We start from the raw sequence: 23287 nt of genomic DNA on the forward strand, positions 1-23287 counted from the left end.
AGAGATGCTTGAGAGAGATGCAGACTGGAGCTGAGCAGTAGAGAGTGAGAAAGAAAATCGTCAGAGTTGAATAAAAAGCTAGATACAGAGAGACAGAATCAGAGAGAAATTGTTTTACTTCACAAGGACAAGGACATCTCAGCATGTGTGAAATATTTCACAAGTTCATCATGGGGCTACGTGACTTTATAAAGGAGTATTTTCTTGGTTTCTGGGACTATGAGACACCAAAGGTGATGGTGGTTAAAAACACAACTCTTGGAGTCATATACAGAAGCGTTCAGTTTCTTGTCATCACCTATTTCATCTGGTAAGCTTCATATTTGTGTACTTGCCTGGCCACTGTGTGCTAAAGAGAAAATCTATCTACATATTTTGTTATCACATGTGCCATCTGTTAGTTTTAATGCGTTTTTTACCAGAAAAAAAGTAAAAAAGTAAAGTATAAAATTATGTGTTTGCCAGTAATGTGTGTAAATGAGTGTATAAGGATTGAAAAAGCATTGAGGAAATACTTTTTTATTTGCAATTAACTAGAAACAAATAAACAGCATAATTGATGGAGACACAGTCGATGGGTTAGGTGTCTATTGATTCTCTCTGTCCATTATTAGACATGTAGTTTGAACTGAGGAGAGCAGTTTTCATAGACTTTGATTTTGTGAAGATATTATTATTCATCTTATTGTTTCAAATCTTAAATAATTTCTCAGATTACATGTCTTCAGTTTTATGACTGAAGTGCGTCATCTTTTCTTCTTGTCTTGGCTTCAGCAAAGAGGGCTGAACAGATCCAGGGTAATCTGATACCTCCAATATAAATCAACGTTATAACAGAAAATGTGATATTGCATCTGTCTGTTCTACCATCCTGAAGGTATGTCTTCATAAGTCAGAAAGCCTACCAAGAGAGTGAAACCCGTCCAGAGAGCTCAGTTTACACGCTCATGAAAGGCACAGCAGTTCATGGAGATGATATCTTGGACACTGTGGAGTATGCTCGGCCATCAGAGGTGAGTCCAGAACAAATGCTGCAATACAATCAAGGAAGTCTCACCTCCTGTACTCTGTCAGCATCACTTTATGTCTTCACACCGGAGTAAACCCCACTGAAAAATAATGTTTTGGTGGCATTTTCTTCACAGGGTGGTGGTGTGATTAGCACAATATTGAGACGAGAAGTTACTTATGATCAGAGGCAAGGAACCTGCGCTGAGGTGAGAGAACAAAAGCTTTCTCAACAATAACATCTGCTAGTATGCAAAAACAGACAATGCTATAATCTGTTTTATTCCACTTCAGTATTTCAACGTTGCCAATGCCAACTGTACGAGAGACTCAGACTGTGTCAAGGGAGAGGTCAACTTTGATGGCCATGGTACTGTTTCATTCCTTACGAAATCTTTCTTCAAGCCTCGTTGGTGTGTATTTTCCACAGTTTGTGTCTGTTTTAAACACTTTCAGGCAGAAGGACCGGCAGATGTGTTCAGTACTACAACCACACCTTCAAAACCTGTGAGATCCAAACCTGGTGTCCTATTGAGGAGTATGCTGTAGTACGGTAAGGCAGATGATGGATAATCGCCCTCAAGTTTGCAAGTTCAAGTCAGGTTTATTTGGATCATCCAAAAGAAAAGGAAAGGGAAAAAAAGTCCCCACATATCTTAAAACCAATAAACAAAATAAGAAAAACCTTGTGAACACTATGCCAATTCTAAAACCAGGCATAGTGGGGGTCTGGACAAAGCTAAATAAATACTGTATTATACAAGAGATTTCTCTTGCGTCATTATGCAAGTAGGTTCAGAGCTGCAGTGAGCTAAACACACGTCTAATAAAGAGAGCAGTTGGCCTTTGAAGATTTACTGGAAGCAAATGGGAAACTGTGAAAAACAGTATTGGACGAAAATTTAATTATAGTGATTACACATAAAAAAAGACTATATACTTCAACCTGAGGGGTTGTGAGATGATTAACAGAATAGGAAATCAGAAGAAACATTTTTCTGTTTAACAAAATTGTATTTAGTTTTTGTAACTTTTTCTAGTCTTCATTTTTTTCCTAAGTGGATAGACATGAAAGGGGGAGAGAGATGGCACGCAGCAAAGGGCAGCAGGTCGGATTCGAACCCTGCGCCGCTGAGCTAGAGGCCGCCCCCATGATATGCAACTTGTGATGAAGGGTCACAAGCAGACAAAGCTTTGTGTCTAAGGGGTCGCAAGCCAAAATGGTTGGGAACCGCTGCTGTAAACAATAGTTAGAACCAAGGACAGATTATTAGGTGTGCAACATATTGCACATATTTATCTGAAACATAATAAGATGTAAGAATAAGATTATTCTGATTTGGTGTCTTCAACAGAGAACCAGCATTAGTGGAGGCCATCAATTTCACAGTGTTCATCAGGAACTCTATCCACTTCCCCAGATTTAAAGTGTTGAGGTAGAGTACCCACACACACACGCACGCACGCACGCACGCACGCACACACACACACACACACACACACACACACACACACACACACACACACACACACACACACACACACACACACACACACACACACACACACACTGGAGCCAATGTATGGGCTTTAGAAGAGCTACTAAAATGTCTGTTCTTGTCTTTGGCAGGGGAAATATCAAAGATGCTTCAAACAAACGTGACATGCAGAAATACCTCAGTAAGTGTCATTATAATGAAGAGAAAGAGGCCTACTGTCCAAACTTCCGTTTGGGCTACATCGCAGATCAAGCCAGGGAGAATTTCGGTGAGCTCTGCAGGACTGTGAGTGAAAGATGTCTTCCTTTAACCATACATATCTTATTTTGAACAACACATACTGTCTCTATGATATTTTAAGGATGGATGTGTTAAAAAATGATCTACTTTGTGATAGGGAGGAGTGATAGGGGTTTTCATTAACTGGAAGTGTAACCTGGACCTGGATCCTTCCCATTGTAAACCTACATATTCCTTCCGTCGCCTTGATCTCCGAAAGGACCAGGCCAGCTCTGGTTACTATTACAGGTGAGCTCCAACACTGACTATTTTGTTCAGCATTTGAAACTGCTTTTGTCACTTTAGCTTGTGGTAATTTTCCCAGCCTTAACCCTTGTAATTTCTGTGTAATTTTCTAGGTTTGCCAAATATTACAATAAGGATGGGGTAGAGTCTCGGACGCTCATCAAGGCCTACGGCATCCGTCTGGATGTCATAGTTCACGGACATGTAAGTGGATACTCCATCATCATCACTACGGTTTCAACTTACTGTGGATGTCATTATATTATTCGCATGTCATTTCTTTTTCAGGCTGGTAAATTCAGTCCCATCCCAACCATCATCAGCACGGTGACTGCAATGACTTCAGTTGGGATTGTGAGTAATTGCTACATTCATTTTTTTTCTTGAGACTTTGAATTGAACACTGTGGCTCTTTGCATCACAAAGTGTTTTTTCCTTTTCATGTCACCCCTCTAGTGTACCATTATCTGTGACTGGATCATGCTGACATTTATTGACAAGAATGAAGTCTACAGCGAGAGAAAGTTTGATGAGGTGAGTAAAAGGCATCATATATTCAACCTCAACTCATATGAATACCTCTAAGTCTAGGTCTATAAAGTGGACAATGCTGCATGTTTTAAGAACAAAACTAACAGCTACTATATAATATATATATATTAAATGGTTTTTTTTTACCAACTTGGTGGTCATGGTATTTACTAAAAACATTTTGTTTCACAAAGGAACATCATTTTACCAAACTGATAATACATTCTAAATTAGTTCTTGAGTGATAATGCAGAGACACCAGGACTCTCAAGAAAGATTCTCCATATTTTGAGAAGCCTAGTGTATGCGTCTTTTTCACAGAAATAAATGGTAAACTCAATGATGGCTGAATTCCATTTAGCAGCAGCAGTTTCAGGTCCTTGGTAGAGTGCAAGCTGGCTCACTAAGTGAAGGATATCTGTTGTCCACAGATTATCAAAGAGCCCAAGGTGCCCATTCCCACGGAGCTCAGCTACATCAGCAGCTACGGCTCAAACCATTCAGACCTGTCAGACGGTGTACCACTGTAATGTGGTCACAGTTGCCTCAGTCCTCGCTGGATAAAGGTGTGGAGTCCTCCATCAGCTGACTGAGTGGATCCTCAGGTGTCTGCAACAGCTCAGTTATGGGCTGCCAGCAGTTGCTATGCTGTTGTTAGAGGACATAAACTGACAGAGAACCAGGGACAGAGGACATCACCTGGAGGTCAGCTGGTTGTCTCAAAGTCTCAGCCTGTGCAGTGGATTCAGCTCATATATCATCTCAAACCTTGATGTACCCCAACTGTGCGACAATTACTGTAAATTGTTTCTCTTTCACGTGACATGACTTGCAGCAACACCACTGTGTAACACCATGTGTTTATTTTCTAATAATGAAAAGAAACAAAACCCTTTCATAGCAGAAAAAAAATACACAGTAATGAGAAACATTACAAACTATGCTCATTTCTATCAATGTATCACAGACATTCAGTTCAATAAATGTCTTCTATCAACTCAAGCTTTTACTGAACAGTAGCCTATTTCATGAAACCCTGACATCTGCTCTTAAAAATCTGCAGTATTACAGATATAAAACTGCACGTTTGGAGAATCTAAATATTTCATATATACTATATACAGTATTTATATATATATATATATATATATATACATATAAGGAAATATGATTTCCTTTGTCTTTCAACCTGATGCGTTCAGCACGATAGATACAGGAGGAGACGGCCAAGAGACATACAAGGAGAGCAATGAGCAGTAATCAAATAACACCGACATTTCCCATAAAATGGTTTCTCTAACAAGATTGCGGGGAAGTGTGAATCCACTGGGACGCTTGAGAGCAATACAAATGTCAGCAGTGAAAAATGACTTAAGGATAAAGTCTAATGGATTGATATCTACCTTGGTGGCTGGAGGAGCACAGGTCAGTTTAGAAATTGTGTTTACGACATGTAAAGAGCTGAAAATCCATAGAATGTTATATCTTAAAGCATAGTGGTTATGTTTCAAATGTTTTTATTGTAAATCATCATTTTCAAACATAACAAAACAAGGTTTTGCCATGCTTCTTTTTCATATAACATTATGTCAAAAAGACAGGAAGAGCACAATTCAAAGAAAATGTTACAGAAAAATTATACGTAATGTATATGTATTTACATTAATAAAAATGTTTAAATATAAAAAAGGTAGTGGGTATGTTAATCCATTCCACTACTAAGCTAAATAACTGCTGTCTGATATATGTTTTGATTAAAAATGTAGTCACAAGCCCTCTAAGTGCTCCTTAATCTATCAACCTACATGTACAGAATGTGTCAGTGAGAAGCTCTAAGGAGCCAATCTAATTGTGTCTCAGGTTAGTCTGAAATGTGATTACTTGTCTGGGAGATGCCCATCAGCAGGCAAAGTGAGGCATCTGTGGGGCAATGAGGTTAGAGTGATGGATGTGCATGGGTAAGGTCATTTTGATCCAGACCAGCTCACAGTAATCACCAAATGATTTTCACACATTGAATAATAGTAAAAACTGGATTCACAATTAGCCAGAAACTCCTGATCTTTTCATATGGTCATTGTGAAAACAGCTCCGCCTGAATTAAAAGACAGATGGAGACTTTAAGGTTCACATTTGGCCGATAGTTCATCAAACATAAAAATCAAAATCGGAGAACCAAAATTATCTTCACAATTGCCACACCAATAAAAACCTTGACTTGCAACTTGCAATAAAGCAGCATCAGACATGTCTTAACGTGTTTCACTGCGAGTTGACAGAATAAATGGGGGTGAAGTCGGAGTAGTTCAGATCACAGGGCATAACAGACACATTAGTAGCCAAGTGAGGAGGAAGCTCAGATGACATGTGACTGTTGATTAATGAAACTAATCTGCTGATTACAGTAAAGGGCCCCAAAATTTGCACTCAGGATGTTTATGCTTTTTTCCTTTGAGGCAGAACTTCAGTCCATTTCTACAGCACTAGTTACAATAACTAAGCAGTAAAAACATTCAGGCTCACTGTACAAACACTTCGAAAAATATTTATTGACAGTAACAAAATTAATTCACAAACATACATACTTATATTATGACATAATCAAGACTTCAGACATATCTACAGTCCACATATTTCTCCTCCAACCTGCCTCACCAATGTCCTGATCCCAAACCATCAAACAGCATAGAAACTGACATTACCAAGGCTGATGAACAAGGGCAGAAACGTTTCAGAATCAAGTGTTTTCTCAGATGCAGCTGAAGGAGGGTTGGATCTCTGTGGCGGATGTGACGTTCAGTGAGCGTTCTGGCTGATCTGTGGGCTCATGACAAGCAACCAGTCAAGGGTCTCGTCCAGGAAGCTCATTTTGTAGTGGGACGCTACGTTCCGAAACACCGTGATCTGCTCAAAGAAGCTCTTTAAAAATGGAAAAAAGTAGAATTTTTTTTTGAGAACAATGTAAAATGGGAACAATCGTTGAGCTTTCATCACTAAATTGAACAATGTAATGTAATTGAGAGTAAAAACCTTGGCTGGGAAAGTGAGGTCAAAGTCTCCGGCACATTTGCAGTACAGGGGCATGTTTGCTTCCTTCACTCCTTTACATTTTGTACACACCTAAAATCACACAGAGTTTTTAGCAGTGAGGCAGCTTTAGGAAAATGATCAGGTGTTGTATAACAGATGCGGACCATTAATGAAGTTCTTCATTATTAATATTTTATAGGTTAATATGTTGAGACTGATGTGAAACCTTTGCAACAGACTGCTTAACGATTCAAGTCTATCAATACCATTATCGATATTTGTCTAATATTTGGTGGAAAGAAGAGACGACAAATTCTTAATCTTAACAGAACTATTATTGCTTTTATTGCAAAAACTGTCTGTGACTGTTTGATTTCTTCTGTCTCTGTCACTGTTTTAACGAGCTTATTAATCAGCCCACAGAGCGGTGCTCTCGGTAGCCAGTCCGACTATGTTTTGAATGATTTGCGGTGGGGAGGCTAGTCTTTACGCACACACTGTGCTCGTAAATCATTTTTCCCGTTTGCGCACGTATATACTGTATTTTTAGACATAACATAATATGCTCGGACCTTATTGATTTTTGGGTTTTGAGAAATTTGGAACCGGGTCTCGAGACCCATCCATAGTGATGACATACAACAAAGGTAAACATAACAGTTTATGATCTATGAATTAACCACTAAGACAACTGAAACCCCAAAACTGTTATTTTGTTAGGATGTTTTATCTTGTCAGCACAAAACATCTGCACTGTTTACTCACCAGGTCCTGCAGAGTGTAGCTCATCAGTTTCTTCTTCAGAGCCTCCACCAGAGCCATCTCAATAGACTCCGTCTCATACTGCGCCTGGCAGTTGGAGCAGAACCACTGAGGCAAAACTGATCCATCCTGATGAGAGGAAAACACAGTTTATCTAACTGGAATTAGGAGTAATAACAGCATTAAATATTATGCCTATCAGTGCATTTCCTCTCACTTGTGCCACAGATGGGTCCCTGCAGAGGTCGAGGTCACGACAGAAATTGCAGTGGTGGCAGATGACCTCTGGCAGGATGTAGGAGTTACACGGGTCACAGAACTGGGCTTCCCCGGAAAACTCTCCCACGTCCACCAGACGCAGGAGGTCTCTCTTCAGCTTATTCACCTGGTTGACTATGTTGGCGTCCAGTGAAAGGACCTGGACACACAAAAGATGGAATTGCCGTGTGGTGAGAGGAAAATCAGGACAATGTGCCACACACGAAAAGAGCTTTGTAAGTTTGTGTACTTAGTAATATACCTGGCAGACATATTTGATAAACTCCAGTGCTGGGTTGTTGAGTGGCAGGTGGGATCCAGGAAGGACGGGGAACATCTCTGAGGGCTGGTTGACACTCCTGGTACCTGTCACTTTCTTCTGGATTTTTTGAGTGATGGTGAAAAAGTTCTGTGTCAACTCACTAGACACATATTCCTGAGAGAAGGAGATCATTCCTGTGGGGGAGAGTAGGGCAGTGCAATTAATTGAATTTCGATTTTGGCTCCCAACGATCACCAAAATAGTATAATCGAGAAAAAACGATTATTTTGCCATGTTCTGTTTTGCAAGAACACTCTTATTTTGTCTTGTGTTCTGAAACACACGCATCCGCATGCGCACATCTGCCCCTGCCGAAGCCAGTCAGGGAAGCAAGTCGTGTGCTGTGCATATCATCCGCTGGAATTTAAAAACTCAGCGCGAGTAAAGATGGCAGCAGCGTTTGGTGAGCAAAAAAAGGCGAAACCAACTCAGTTGTCTGGGAACAGCTAACCCTGCAGTTAAAACTGTGTGTAAATGAGCAGGGACGTTAAATCACCTGTTTTCACGTAACGTTACTCTAAGGTACAGTCTATGTGCTGGATTTTTCCTAAGGTTAGCTAGCAAATAAGCCCACTGACGGCAACATTATTGTTGATATTGTGTGATATCTGTAAAGCTGAACCAACTCACATTCTGATTATTCTGATCCAAAGACTCTTTCTGTGAGATAAAGGACAGATTATACCCTGGACACTATCCATTATATCCAAATGTTAATGAGTAATCGTGTTAAATAATCGTGATTTCAATATTGACCAAAATAATCGTGATTATTATTTTTTCCATAATCGAGCAGCCCTAGGGGAGAGTTAAAAAACAAAAAAACTCACATCTGACTGTAAAATCTATCTAAATACAATTAATAGTTCCCCTTTATAAGTTCACGTAAGCGTAACAGACACTAGTCTGCGGTGACTCTAATGAGTGCAATGTGAAGTTTCTAAAAAAATACAAGGCACCTCTTAAGTAACTAAAGCCGCTTCCTAAACAGCATCTTACCAGGAAGAGCACTCAAATCCCCCACGGCCTGCTGGGAAGCCTGGCTGCCTCCACGTCTCTTAACTGGTGTTGCTCCAGGAGCGTTGCGTCTCAGCTCCTCTTTCATGCTGTGGTAGACGGCTGCAATGTAGGCTGGCATGGAAAGTTTGTGTAAGACTTGGTAGAAAGAAAAACCAAAGCTATTGTGTATATAGATGTATTATTACCGGAGACAATCATGAGGAAGTATTTCTGACAGGAGGCAGTTTGGGGCAGATACTGCATGATGTTCCAGTTGCTCTCTATCAGCTCCTCCACCTCGTCTGTCTCTCCGTCACCTTCATCTTCATCCACAACAGCTTCATCCTCGTCTTCATCATCACTGCCTTCCTCATCTCCCTCCCCTCGGCTCTTTTTCTTCTGTTGGGCTCCTTCCTAAAAAATGGGCCATGGAGGAGGCATGAGTTCTGTGTTCTGCTACTTTAATCAATGCAAATATATTGTAAGGCAGACATTGCAGAGTATTACCTCTCCATACATGATGCTGGAGGGCAGTTTGCCCTTCACGCCGCCGTAGTTGGCCGGATCCATCCACAGCAGGAACTCCCAGCATCGGGAGAAAGAGATGGACAAAGAGTGGAAGATTTCTCTGGAGTGGATGCTACAGAAGAAACAGTTAGGAAGGTGATTTTCATGACAACTGTACTTTCAAAAGACATTAAAACATAGGAAGATGTTCAGAAATGATCATTAGCAATATTGACCAATCAGTTAAAAGCATTGTTTGCCACAGAAACGTTCAGAAATGCCAGTATCATGCTGCATTGAAGGCCAGAACAACATTTGGTGTAACCACTGAATATTGCAATTAACACAATTCCATTAGATATTTCGTTTCATGTTACACTATTGATTTATTGACAAATTGGCCTAACTTCACTATTATTAACAGGGCTCCAGACTAACTTTTTGCCTTGGTTGCACTGGTGCACCTAACTTTTTTATTTAGGTGCACCTGCACAAAATTTAGGTGCACCCAAATTTTTCCTTGCGTCGCCATTAGCACTGAATGTCGCATTTGCGACCAAATTGGTTGCACTCCAGAGCCCTGATTAATCTCTTTCCTCCATTAGTCTAATGGGTGGTTCTTCTCTTTTAAGATGGCTTTATAGGATTCACTTTTCATAATGGAGACTGCAACACCATCTCGGACAACTGTTCTAATGGGTAATAATGGTTTAGTAGTGTTTTGGCTTTTACTTCAGACTACTGAAGACAAAATCATATAAATATTATTTCTATCTATTATCATTTTCTTATTACAGGTATTTGTCTTTATTTATATTTTTTATGTATGGTTGTAGTTATGAATTTGGTTGTCCATAATTTTGTATTCGTTAATGATCATATTTATTAATAAAATCTAATTGCATAAATCAAGTGACAACATTCCTTTACAATGCAAATATGTATCAACACCTGCAAAGGGTGAATGTCTGACCTTTTGGTGATGTATTCTACATAGCCTATGGCATCATCTATCCTCCTTTTCTTTGTGCACAACATGATCCTGTTGAAGTTGCCATACACCACCGTCGAGCCCAGGCGTTTGAACTCTGAAACCAACCTGACAGCAGAAGGAGAGAATGATGAAAGAAGACCCTAAATGCTCTCTGATATCAACAGGTGCCTGATACATTACACACAATTTTTATTTTAATATTATTTTAAAATAAAGCTTTTAAGACTAAATATACAATAGATTCTAACAGTAAAGAGGACGATGTGGCACTCACTGTAGAAACACCTTCTTCATCATGTTGTGCAGGGTGCGGTGCAGCGCGGGGTCATAGAGCAGAGAACTGGGGGAGCGCAGCCATCGGTAGAAGTGCATCACCTGGTTGTCTGCATACACGTTGTGATACTGGGTGATCTCTCTGACCCATCCAACCACCATGCTCTTCAATATCCTGCTCATACAACACAGAGGTGAGCAAAACACAAAAAAAAAAAAACATGACATGCTTTCTTGTCACACCTGTATTGTTAGACCATATGCATGTGGGTTTAAATAGTCATGCACTACAGATGTTTATACCTGAAGGTGTTGGAGCAGAGAGCAGTCTCATCATAGCTAGCGAGAGCGCTGGCTCCCTGGTTCCCTGACATCATGTCCTCCAACGAGGCCTGCTGGATCACATCAAAACTGACACCCAGACTAGCTCCGCCCTCCATGTCATTGACATGCTGTGATTGGAGGATGGTGTTCACCGCCAGGCTCTGCAGGTCCAACTCCACACACACTGAAAGAAAAAAAGAGAAACAGGATTGTCCGTAAATACAGAGAAAATACAAAAAGGTGTACAGTTGCTGTGTGAGGAGTCTTCTTGGAATCAGATTAAGTGTGCGAGTACCTGTGGAATAGCATCCTTGAGCATTGATCTCCACAGAGCCCCTGTCATCACTTTCCATAACTAGACGACTGTCATCAGCCTCTTTTCCTCCGAGGTCGGGCCTGGCTGTGGGTGAGAGCCACAGCAGGTGGTTGTGTTTCCGTAGATGTCTTGCCAGGAACAAGTCTGAGCCAAAGATGGACACATCCTGAGGCAAGTTCCCCACAGGTAAATGGAAATACCTAAAAGCGAGAGATATTTCATTCAAGTTGTAAAGCTTCAAAATGTTTCAAGAATTATTTTTTTTAAGTGGAAACAAAATCTGAATGCTGTCAACAAAAATTGCAAACTGAAAACAGACTTTATTAGAGACTAAAGCAATCAAGTGCGCATGCCAGTGGGGAACCGTGTGTAGTTCGTACCTGGCCATGTCGAAAGCCTGTGACAGGCAGCTGTCTAGGTTGAGGTAGTGGCGGATCATGCGCCGGGCACCGTGGCGTTGCCAGTCCAGCACGTTATAGCTGATCTCATCAACCACATGTACTGGAACGACTGGAAACTCCTCAAGCACCGGCATCCCTGCTGCCAACCGCCGCAAATCCCAGTTTGACTGCACCGCGATGAGGGTGGGTCCACGGCGCTCCTCCTGTAATCAGCAACACAAAGCAGACACTTGAACATAAATAATGTATGTGTATGTAATCACTAGAAGTTAATTAGGTATCTAAATAGCTCCAGTGTGTTTTACCTTGTAGTTTAGCAGTATGCGTTGCAGAGCGCGGTTAATAGCCTTTGCGTTGTTTTCAGCTCGGACCTCAAAGTTGTGTTTCTCTGGAGGCAGGAGCTCCTCTGTTGTCTTCTCTAGGAGAGCAGTGCGTTCAGCTGTGTAGAGGTTAGTCAGGTTGGGCATCTGGTTGCTTCTGACCTTTGGAGATACAATAAAGATGGACCTTAAGTGCTATTCTATTCAGTTGGGAAGGGATGCATTGGAGTTGATATCAGCATTACTTAGAAATAAGGAAACTTATATAATTCTTACTGTGTCCAGGACAAAGATGCTGGCTTTGCGTTGAGAAGGGATGAAGAGGCCAAACAGAGCTTTGTGACCCTGACTGTGATGATAAAGGTACATGTGGCGAACACTCCCTGAGAAGAGAGAGAAAACATAATTCTGTGATATCAGCGCAAATATTAGTTTGGAGGCAAAGAAAAAATCATTTTGCAGTCTTACCAGGTTCCAGGTAGCTGAACTGGGCCAGAGACCTCATCTCCAGATGCTCCAGGTCAAAAGTGTCAGCCTCCCTGCCAGCCAGATCCCTCACAACATGTTTATTGACCATACACACACATCCGAGCTGCACCAGTGCACGAAACAGCAACGGGACCTGAAAGAGATCGTGTTAATGCTGCATTCTGTTTACAATGGCAAATAAATTGGACTCACAGGCACACTGTACACACATAAAGCGTATCATGAGAGAGGTTATAGAAACACTGGAGGTGTATATATGATACCTGTGTTTCATAGACTCCTTCAATGTCTGGGGCAGACAGGTCAGCGTTGATCTCATTGATGTGCTCCTGGTACATGTCCTCTGGCACACAGTACTCATAAAGGTAGTACACTATGTTAGAGCGAGGCAGCATGCGGTTCACCTGAAGCCAAAAAAAATAAAAGATTATTAAGTCAACTTATAATTACCACACATTTATAATAACTGCAATGCATTTTTACTGCATTTTCTTATTGCGTGCCTTTTTGTATGTGGCTCCCTCTTCCTGTTTTGGGACTTTCTGATTGACATAGAAGACACGTGGGATGTTGAGCTTCATGCAATGGAGGTCATGTCCAATCACAGCCCACAACTTGTACAGACCAGGGTGACTGGTCTCTGCAATCTGAGAAGCAGGGAACAGGACATCACATGAGAGAACATGTTAAATGATTTGCTTGATTTTTTAAATTGACTTGAGGATGATAATGGAGTGGCTTTTCCTCACCTGCACAATTTGCCATGGCATGTCCAGGATGCTGCGTGCTGTTCTGCGGAGGAAACTTCCCAGGCCGGTGGTGGGTCCGCCTCGGATCACTCCTCCCCCTACGGGTTGAGCTTCACCATCCAGCAGCCTCCTCTTCTTCTTTCTCTCCTTCCTCTGCCTCAGCTGCAGCTCCCACTTCTTCTTATGGTAACGCAGCCAAACTAGACGCTCCTCCTGCAAACAGACAATTGTTTTTTTAGTTTTGTAATATCCCAGAATAAGGGAACAAATGTGAAATCGTATATTCAGAAGGCATTAGAAATGAAAAAAAAGAGAAAAGACTAGGAATCACTGACACAACAGGCAACACTTTGTGCCCGTTGCTGCAAGCTTACCCGTGTCTTTCCCATAGGTGGGGGTGGCCCCAGGATCTCTCTCCAGGACTGAGTGAGCTCGACATCCTGAGACTCCACCTGGCTGTCCTCTCCCTGAGAAGCCCGCTTCCGCTTAGTGCTGATGAGTATGGCTGGCTGCAGAGGTCTGGCTGGCATCCCAAAGTCCTCTATGTCTGCGGCTTGGCCTGCTTCAAGAGGCTGATGGGCCACCTGAAAAAGAAGGAGGAGGCCATTTAGAGAAGTAAAAAAAGTGCATAATGGGGCAGCAGGGTGGGCTAGTAGTTGGAGACACTGTCCTTTAACCAAAGGAAACTCAGCTTGGTAAACATCTGGTATCCCAAGAGTGTCTGACTAAAGCAGTGAATCTCTACAAACCCACGATGAATCCACTGATGGGGACAGAGGACTGTGCTGACAGTGTGACAGAATGTTTTGCTGTGAAATAAACAAACCTGTCTCTTGCCCTCACTGGTGAACAGCTCACTGATTTTCTTTTGCTTGTAGATATCATTTTTCTCCAGGAGTTTCTTGTGAAGCCAGTCAGGGTGCCTTACTCTGGGTACCGGATTCTTCACCTGATGATGAACAGAAACAATTGGGAATGGAATCTGTACATAAACCTAGGATAGACTGAGAGACTAGCCCAGCCCAGCCCTATGAAATATGTTTAAGTTTTACCTGTTGAAGCGCTGCAGGAATTGTGATGATTTTCTGAATGGCACTACCCAACCTTTCTATGTAATAACTCCAATCAAGGATCTGAAAAGGAAACAAATGAAAATGTTTATGTCAGAGGGAGCACACAAGCAAATTCACACAGACAGCCAAAAGCTTGCGTCTTAAGTGCACACAATCTTAAAAACTCACAGAGCGGATGTCCAAGTCATGCAGGCTGGGCATCTTCAACCACTTACGAAGGAAATGTTTCTTCACACTGGGCTCTGCCTGGAAGATGGCCAGAGGAATGGCTCTGATGGAGACAGACACACAAATCAATCAGTGTCAAATTCAAGGCTTTTACTTCAGTAGTTCTTCTCCACAAACATTTAACAGTGGGAAGGCAACTCTGACATCACTTTATTTGATCCCACCAACATCAGAAATTCACATTATCATGGTGGTATTTTCATGGCAAGTTGTTTTTTTACTGGTTTTGGCATTTTGTGTCCTTATTGGACAACTGGAAAAATATTGTGTAGATATAGATGGAAAAAGAGGGGTGACGGAAATGCAACAAAGGTCTTTGTCCAATATCGAACTGAGGACATTGCAGTTACATGGTTTGCATCTAAACAACAGGACCACCAGACGCCCCCAAAGTCTGTGACCTTTACACCTTTAGGAGCGTACTGATGCCCTTATGGAATAACCCTTTCTGCAATAGAATTTCTCTTGTACATCCAGATAGACTGATGAAATTGTATCTTCCTTGTTACATCACTGTCATGTCTTACTGGGACACTTTGAGGACAACGGAGCCATCATTAATGTTATTAGTAACACCTGTGCTTTTCCTTTTATGACAAGTCAAATGTCTGCTGTGAAAAAGACAGACGGAGCCCACAAACAGCCACTCGCACCGGTCGACTGTCTCGCCTTGAATCTGCTCAGACCGCTTGGCTTCGATATGAAAGGGTGAACATGGGTTTCCAACTATGTAATACTAAATATTACACTAACAACATTAGTATAACCTTAATATTTTATACAATATATAGTATATACATACATAACATTAAAGAATGTCTACTGTAACGGTTTGAGTTATAAAATCTTATTTTCGGAGCCACCTTTCTGTGACAGGTGAACCCTCTGGTTTTCGGGAGATGACGTAGCGACAGCTCAGACCAGCATCTTTCACCATTTGGTCTCCCAGGAACTCAGCCAGTCTCTTAGCTGTGCTGATAGAAGTGGACTTCTGCTCTCCGTAGTCCTCCAGCCTTCTGGACATCGAACGATTCTCTGAAATAAGTTCAAACAGCTCCGTATCTGGCATGTTGGCAGCCTGGAAAACCAGTGAAATAAATCAGTCAGCTTTTTGTGAAGAAGAGAAGGACTCATTTTGAGTCAGCTATTTCCGCAAATGATAATGTATTTTAAAATATTCGATAGACAATAAATATCTTGTAATACTAGAATGACGTTTTACACCATGTGATGACAGGTTTTTACCTTGCTGTACAGAACATCCAACCAGTAGTCAGCCACTTTGGCCACAGAGGCGTACACCTCCTCCAGAGAGGTACCTTTGAGAAAAGCCTCAAACACTGACGACTGAAAAATCTTAATGAGCTGGAGCTCTCCTCTTCTCTTGATTTCAAATCCCTTCAGCTCAGCCAGAGAGCCGTCCTCATTAAACACAGCGTACCTAAAATGAACAGAGAAACCTTAAATCATCATAATCACTGCCCATTTGAATATGAACTTTGCTAGACTGCTCATACATTAATGTCGGTAACAACAAATCCATCCAATCGTCCAGGGTCAGAAGCCTAAAATCCTCCACTGCTATACCTTTTCTTCAGCTTCTTCCCTTCCTCCTTGGAGGCAGGCAGGATCATGGCCAGGTACGGTCCATCCACCTCAAAGAAGATGCTGTTCTCCGACCTGACGTTGTAGGTGACGGACGCGGGCTCCACCAGCTCGTGGTACTGATCGTTGGTGAATCCCTCCTTCACCATGATGTTCAGCATGGCCCCTGGGTAAGAGATGGTCACCTTGGGCTTCTTCTCATTGCTGGTTTTCACCACAAAGTTCTCAGGAAAGGTGTTGGGCAGGACACACCAGATACCGTCAGTGTCCAACTCCAGGGGCCTCCTGAGTCACAGAGAAGTAGAAGTGAAAGCGTGATGAGTGTGAAATGGGCGTTTCTTTCAGTTCACATATTAGAAAGGTTATTGATTCCTTTCATTTCCACAGGCAAGAACACGCCGCTGTTCGAGGTTAATTCAGTTATGTAATCATAACTCTGACCTGCAATGTAAACGTGGGGTAGGATCAAAAGAAAGATAAACACAGTACTGCAGGAGCTGGATACAAGCCCAAATGTTGGCTGATGAAACGTTGTTTAACAATGCGGTGGATCCCTTCCAGCTCCATCTTTCCTGAGCTGGAGCTGACCTTGCATTGACCAAAAAAGTAATTTCTGCGATGAAGTATCTCATTATCCATAGGACACTCACCCTATTTGTTCGATGAGCTCTCTGGCCTGAGTGATGATGTTGGCTCCAGTGTAGCACACGATGCCAGCCATCTCCATGGAGTACCAGCGCGCCCTGATGGAAAGCAGCACAAAGTGCCGGTTATCACTAGGTAGCACTGACGGTTGAGGCTTAAGAGCTCATGTAACAGTGTAAAAGTGCAAGTAAAAGGATGTTTGATGATTTGAATGATGAAAAAAGTTGACTCCTACCCTTTCCGCATGACGTAGCCGTAGAAAGAGTTGAGAATACACTTGTGCGCCAGCTGAAGAGAATCGTACAGGATCTCCATGTTTATGCAGCGCTTTATCTCAGCAGCGTCTCCGCTGTCCTGAGCTGCCGACAGTTTCTTCTTCCACACCTTAAAGCAAAGTAAAAAAAAAAAAAAGTACAGCATATAATGTCGATGGGCAAGAAGAATTTCAAGTACAGAGCGCAATTACAAATGTGTGAGTGTTTAAAGGCTGAACTGCTAGAACATTTAAGGAAAAAAAAACAATTGTTTTAGAAAAACATATAGAAATATGTAATGAATTGAAAATAGTGTAAAAAATAGGGATGACTGTCATTTCAACTTCTGTAAATACCACAACATACCTTGTGGAGTCCTTTGAATTCATAACGACGATCTCTGAAGGCTCTTACGGTGTCGACATAGAAGGAGTTTTCTCTCTGACAGATGGTGGTGACTCGCTCCTCCAGCCGGGTGACGTGTGTCTTCTTATAGGCCCTCTTACAGTAGTCTGAAACAACAACAGGACAAGTCAAACTATGCTTTAAGCAACACGTAATTTAGAATGCTTATAAACGAAATCTAAGGAGCCAGAGAAAAAGAAAGCACCTGCCAGACGTTTCTTCTCATGTTTGGCCTGCTCCTCTCTGTTGAGTGTATGGAAAGCCCGAGGCGGACCGTTGGGGAAAAATGGCGGGAACTTCTCAGACTCAAGCTGCTGCTGGATGCGGTGGAACTCACTGCGGCTAGCAGGCACTGCAGACAGAAATAAACTTTTACTGTATTCAAACCCACATTAACACTGTGGAAGCAATATTGGCAAGATGTGAGTATACTTTTCTATTAGCACCTCAATTCTTTGACTCATATCCAAATTATAAGAACACAATTATACTGAACACCATTAACTTACTGATTTGCCCTCTCCATTGCCAGGCCATCCTCCTCTGGCAGGTGGCACCAGGCTTGTTAAAGTCACAGGCAGCACAAGTGGCCTCATCAACCATAGCGGAAGGCTGTAAAATTAGAAAATAAAAGTATTTAATTCCATGCTTTTCTGAAGGTTTTATCTCGTGCATATTTATTTAGATTTTTTTTTACCTGCAGGCGGTTGGTGAGGATGATATTGGGGTACATCGCCCCAACGTCCAGATGGTAGATGAGCGGGCATTCAATCCTGTTTGGGACCTCCTTCAGCGAAGTCAGCTTCTTTTTGATTTCCTCACAAACCTGAAAAAATACAAGACATTTCATAACTTCAAGCTGAGAGTGCTAAGAGTAGTTGGTATGACTTTTCAAAATAATGACACAAATTGGAGAAACTTAACAAAAAAGAAACACTAAGGAAAAAATGGAAAGTCAAAATACCTCATCAAAGTTGGTGACTTGCTCCAAAGGGATTTTCTCCTCCTCCTCAATGGCATGGCGCATGGTCTTCTCCACTCTTTGCAGCAGGAAGTCAAACGCAGCTGGGTTCTGTCAAAACACCAGACTGTCACTCTAAAAACACACTAACAGCTGTGAAGCAAAGAACCAGCTGTTAAGTTGAACTAAGATGTACCATCTTAAAACGGCAGGGGATGTCACTGCGGAACACTCCTGACTCCAGCGCCTCCACGTGGCCGCCCACGTACGTCTCAGAGTCCATGACGTGGCCGTCGTCTGTCAGTTTGTTAAAGACCTGCTCCTGCTTGTTGGGGAAGATTATGTTTGCGTGGAAGGCCTGCACCATGAGCAGAGCTTCACACAAGGTCCCAGAACCTTTACGCAGCACCTGGAAGAAAATAGAGGATTAATTACCAAAAGGCATGTTATATTTAGGGGATTTCAGATTTCAGTCACACAAAGACAAACCTCATCAGGCTCCATGGGGATGATGGTGCACAGAGCGAAGATGAAGGGGTGAACATATTTCATATACAGGTAATATGTGGCCACAGCATCTGACACAGAGTAGGTGGCTAAAGTCTAACAGAAAAGTAGAGAAAAGAAAAAGTCAACAAAATGGCAACTTTTAAAACAATTTAATCCTTTATTTTCCGAGCTGTGAAAACTGAAGTTTATTTCTGTACCTGTGGCTCCTCAGTTGCCATGCGACACATCTCCTCCGGGTCCAGCTCCACTGGGTCGTAGCCCAATTTAGCCTTCGCTGCTGCCTTCAAATTATGACTCCCCACCGGCAGGTAGCTGTCTCTCTTTACCCACCTGACACAGAGGAGAAGCAGGTTGGATGATGATGTTAGAAATCCATTCATTCTAAAATGAATCCCAAAGGGTAGTTTACGTAAAATACACTGATATCATTTTAACAGTGTCAGAGTCATACAAACCTTAAGCAGTCCATGTGGATAGCTTGACTGGACTTGTACTCTCCCTGGTTATCCTTCTGGAAACCAATCTCCCTATGCATGTTCAATCCATGAAGGGCGGCCCGAGTCTCAACAAAAGGCCTTGAAAGAGTGGAAACAAAAGTGAGAGAGGTAAGATATTTAACATCATAGTATATGAGTAATTCATGTATAATGTTATAGAAGCAGCTAAATAACAGCTCACCAGTCAAAGAAGTCACCATTGTAGGTTACAAAGATGTTAGGCTTGGTTTCTTGAACGTGATCAAACCACCTCTGAATGAGAGCCGCCTGTAGCCAAAGTCACATCATCACATTGTTATTACGCTGATGCAACCACAGAGCATTACATTTATATACTGAACCAGATCTTCAACTGCTTCAATCTCTATTTACACGGCAGTATATCTACCTCATCATCTTCGTTAAAAACGGTGAAAGGCCCTTCATATTCCGGTTTGGGAGTGAACTCAAAATCTTCAATGTTCTCCGAGACAATCTCTCGGTTTGTGATTAGAAACCCCTTTAAAAGGAAACACAAAGTTAGTCAAACTGACACATATATTAATAAAAGAATAATAGATATTATGAAGACAACTCGCCTGTCCATCAATCATGTAGGAGATCATCATAATCTGATCGCTTTCTGCGTCTGGGAATTTCAGTGGAAGTTTGGTGGTCTCGATGTCGAAAGCCAAAACAACAGGGTCCTCAAACAAACAAGAAACAATGCTTAATGAAATCACTGGCACACATGAACCTGAATTATTGACAGATGTTGCAACATAATTCATAAAATCCTCATACGGGGCGTTCCACAAGATCATCTCTCCGTACAATCTCTGGTGGGTAGGCGCTGCCTCTGTATCGAACATTATACCAGTGAGCCTGAGAAATGAACACAGAATAGATTAGAACAGGGAGAACACGTAGATCTTCTCAAACATTGGGACGACAGGAATCGATCTTTACCACGTGGATCTTGAGGTCAATGGACAATCGCACATGATAGGGCACATCATACTCTCTCATGTCCAATATGTTGTCTAACTGGTCCGAAATATTCTTTGACATCCCGTCTTCCTCTGCTGAGGTCACATTGCCACCCGATAAGGCACTGCAAAAACCAACAAAGGAGTCAGCAGGTCAATATTAAGCTGGAAATAACAGTGTGCTAGAAACTACTGGGACTGGTGGTACCTTGATAACATTGAGGTGTAGACGTCGTTGGACTGCTCCCTCTCTCTGTTCTTGCGTACAGCCGGCGAGATCTCACGCTTGACTTTGATGAGCTCGTCCACAGTGCTGAATGAAAGCTTGATGTAGCTTCTCTTCAGTCCAACTAGATGGTTTGGCTGAGGAGAACAGGCCAGCATAGTTCAACACATTTGTCTTGTTGCAGAACAAACTGTACAATAAGGAGTGTTTTTTTGTGGCTGCTGTGTTTAAATCTTCTTTGGCAACTTTTATTTTTGTAGTATGATATGAAACATTTTAATGCGGTCAAAGGACACTAAAAACAAAGCTCACCAGATCTAGGTCCTCTTTTGGGATAACTTCAAGCTTCGCCACCTTTCCTTGAAACTTCCTAGACATGTATGAGATGACTTCTCTTTCGCAGTTCTGGAAATAAAGTTGTGTTTAAGGAGATAATTTTTGAACATGATTACACAGCATAAGAACCAAATAAAAAGGCACAGACTTACCTTTTTAGTGGAAATGTAAAAATATGGCTTAAAGGGGAGGGCCACCTACAGACAGGACACACGTCAGGAGGGATATGTTAGAGCAGTGGAAATGTTGGACATTTTTCAAGTGTTATTATTACAGAGTAATTACTGTCTACAGTATAAGGGACCAGTATGTAAGGGTGGTAACAAGTTTGAATCAGTTGTCTCACAGCACAACCCACCTTAAACCTGCTCCCATCCTCCTGTATGAAATAATAGTCCACAGCACTGATCATCCTCTTGTCATCATCCAGGATCTCAGTCTAGAAATAGAAAAAAAGCACAGCACAGTGTCACATTTATTGTCACCATTTTCTCCTAAAGACATTGAAAAATTCCACACATGACAATGTGTGTACTGTATAGACTTACAGGATGCATGTTGATCAGCCAGCCTGTTTTCTCCCCCGGCTCCTTCATCCTGTCGAAACCGAAGCGGGCGTCCATCTCGTCGGTGAACTGGCTGCGCTCCAGCCGCTTGAGGGCCGACATGGAAGATCCATCGTCCCTGGTTTAAACACACACATAACAGCTACATTAAGTTCATGGTTTACTTCTGTGTATCTACTAAGTATCACGTACAGCATATTGTGGCTGTCCAGAGTAATTTAAAATGAGCCAAACAGTTTGCCTGTGAGGTGAAACTACTTACTGGTTTTCCTGGTCTCCTCCACCTTGTCCTCGCTCCGCTTTGTACCGTCCACTGTTTTGCAGAACCATCTCCTGTCGCGGTCTGTGGGCTACAACACGGCGAAATAAAATAAACTCCCGCTCTCTTTTTATAAGACTGTCAGGAAAGCAGCATTTGAAAAAGATTTCGAAGTTATTTCAAAGGATAGTCGTCTAGTTTTCTCTGTCACTGTCACTGACGCTGCTTGTGTTTTCTTATTTTGGCGCGTTCCTGCAGTTGCCGCGAGAGCAGCGCAGAGAGGAGGAAGAACAAAGATAGGTTTTTAAAATGCTGAATCACTCAGACCAAGAAATCTGCACCACTTCACGGTCAGTGAAGGCGTTGTTAACCACCACGGCACTGCCAATCATGTAAATGCGGCGTTCATGACATTTGGGTGATACTGTAATTAGCATTGTCCGATGTTTAAATACTGTACAGTAGGGCACACGAATCCTCAATCTGTGCAAGACACAGTATAGCCTAGTGTAAACATACACTGTACATTTTTACTAAGACTTTATTTAGCCTATTAGAAAAATGAAGAATGTTTCTCCAGCTTGTAATATAGGTGTCAAAAGTCTCCAGCAGATGTAATTCACACATTTCGGCTTTCTTAATATTGGACAGAGATAGCCTATTTGACCACCTGGAAATCAACGACACCTCCCTCTCATAGATGCTGGATAAGAGATATCCTATTTATTTTTAATCAGATTGATAGATATTTGGCTTTCAATTCGTGGTTCATCCATATACATACGTTTGCAGGATGACATTTGGGTTTGTGGTCCTTTTTTCCAATATGTCAAAAAGTTAACATTCCCTCATAGTGAGCTATTTGAAAGAGTGAAGGTTGTATATTTATTGTGTGGTAGGCTGCAGGCTATGTCTATAATACATATTGTCTGATGGCTTTTTTTTTGGTCGAGTTAGGGTTAAAATACATTGACAATATAGGTAATATAGGTAATGTGGTTTAATTACTTTGGCAAATATTCAATGGGGCATCCATGTTTATTTCCATATTTAGGCCCTATTAGGCCACTAAGCGTGAAGTCGGATAATCGGAGCTCTCAAAAAAAAACAATTCACTGGATTCCCAGAATCTCTCCCATTATAACCTTGATTTTTAGTTGAATAATCACAGCACACATGGAATGGAAGTGTCTGAAAATGGCATACAAACGCACATATCAGCCAAAGTCCATTGTTCAGGGTAATTTTAGAGCCACATTTTATGGATAGTTTGCTCTACTGATAATGCACTATGGAGTCAAGCAATTGTGTTTGATTGTGTAACACAAACGGCCGCAAGCCTCAACCATGGGAATATTTGCCATATCAACCATGAATGGCTGAATGAATTAAACGCAGCAGAAGTCTCAGGGAGGGACCGTCTTTTGCTGATTTGATTTTAACCACA

General features: G+C 41.8%; 2 protein-coding genes across 2 annotated transcripts; one reads left to right on the plus strand and one right to left on the minus strand.

Annotated features, from left to right (window-relative positions):
* Positions 1-3: 3 nt before the first annotated feature.
* Positions 4-4747, plus strand: p2rx2 (purinergic receptor P2X, ligand-gated ion channel, 2). The gene is made up of 12 exons (XM_039802345.1): positions 4-310; positions 878-1013; positions 1146-1217; positions 1303-1378; positions 1465-1561; positions 2364-2444; positions 2639-2792; positions 2905-3035; positions 3146-3236; positions 3321-3386; positions 3489-3566; positions 3995-4747. The coding sequence occupies exons 1-12, from the start codon at positions 144-146 to the stop codon at positions 4091-4093; spliced, it is 1248 nt and encodes a 415-aa protein (XP_039658279.1). The 5' UTR covers positions 4-143; the 3' UTR covers positions 4094-4747.
* Positions 4748-5180: 433 nt separating this feature from the next.
* pole (polymerase (DNA directed), epsilon) lies at positions 5181-22139 on the minus strand. Its single transcript, XM_039802342.1, has 48 exons — positions 21844-22139; positions 21564-21699; positions 21374-21454; positions 21168-21212; positions 20992-21084; positions 20662-20816; positions 20434-20578; positions 20269-20349; positions 20064-20171; positions 19874-19984; positions 19667-19752; positions 19444-19563; positions 19186-19318; positions 18968-19081; positions 18675-18887; positions 18482-18589; positions 18215-18343; positions 18027-18129; positions 17723-17869; positions 17479-17624; positions 17094-17242; positions 16864-16956; positions 16196-16498; positions 15854-16049; positions 15472-15686; positions 14549-14651; positions 14360-14440; positions 14134-14256; positions 13682-13891; positions 13308-13520; positions 13062-13205; positions 12822-12962; positions 12538-12691; positions 12346-12452; positions 12055-12231; positions 11729-11952; positions 11328-11548; positions 11012-11216; positions 10710-10883; positions 10415-10540; positions 9442-9574; positions 9141-9348; positions 8935-9066; positions 7876-8069; positions 7573-7773; positions 7359-7484; positions 6594-6683; positions 5181-6482 (listed from the first exon to the last, which is right to left on the minus strand). The coding sequence occupies exons 1-48, from the start codon at positions 21909-21911 to the stop codon at positions 6360-6362; spliced, it is 6888 nt and encodes a 2295-aa protein (XP_039658276.1). The 5' UTR covers positions 21912-22139; the 3' UTR covers positions 5181-6359.
* Between the last annotated feature and the right edge of the window lie 1148 nt (positions 22140-23287).

The sequence above is a fragment of the Perca fluviatilis genome, chromosome 6 (genome assembly GCF_010015445.1).
Source record: "Perca fluviatilis chromosome 6, GENO_Pfluv_1.0, whole genome shotgun sequence".
NCBI classification, from domain to species: Eukaryota; Metazoa; Chordata; class Actinopteri; order Perciformes; family Percidae; genus Perca; species Perca fluviatilis.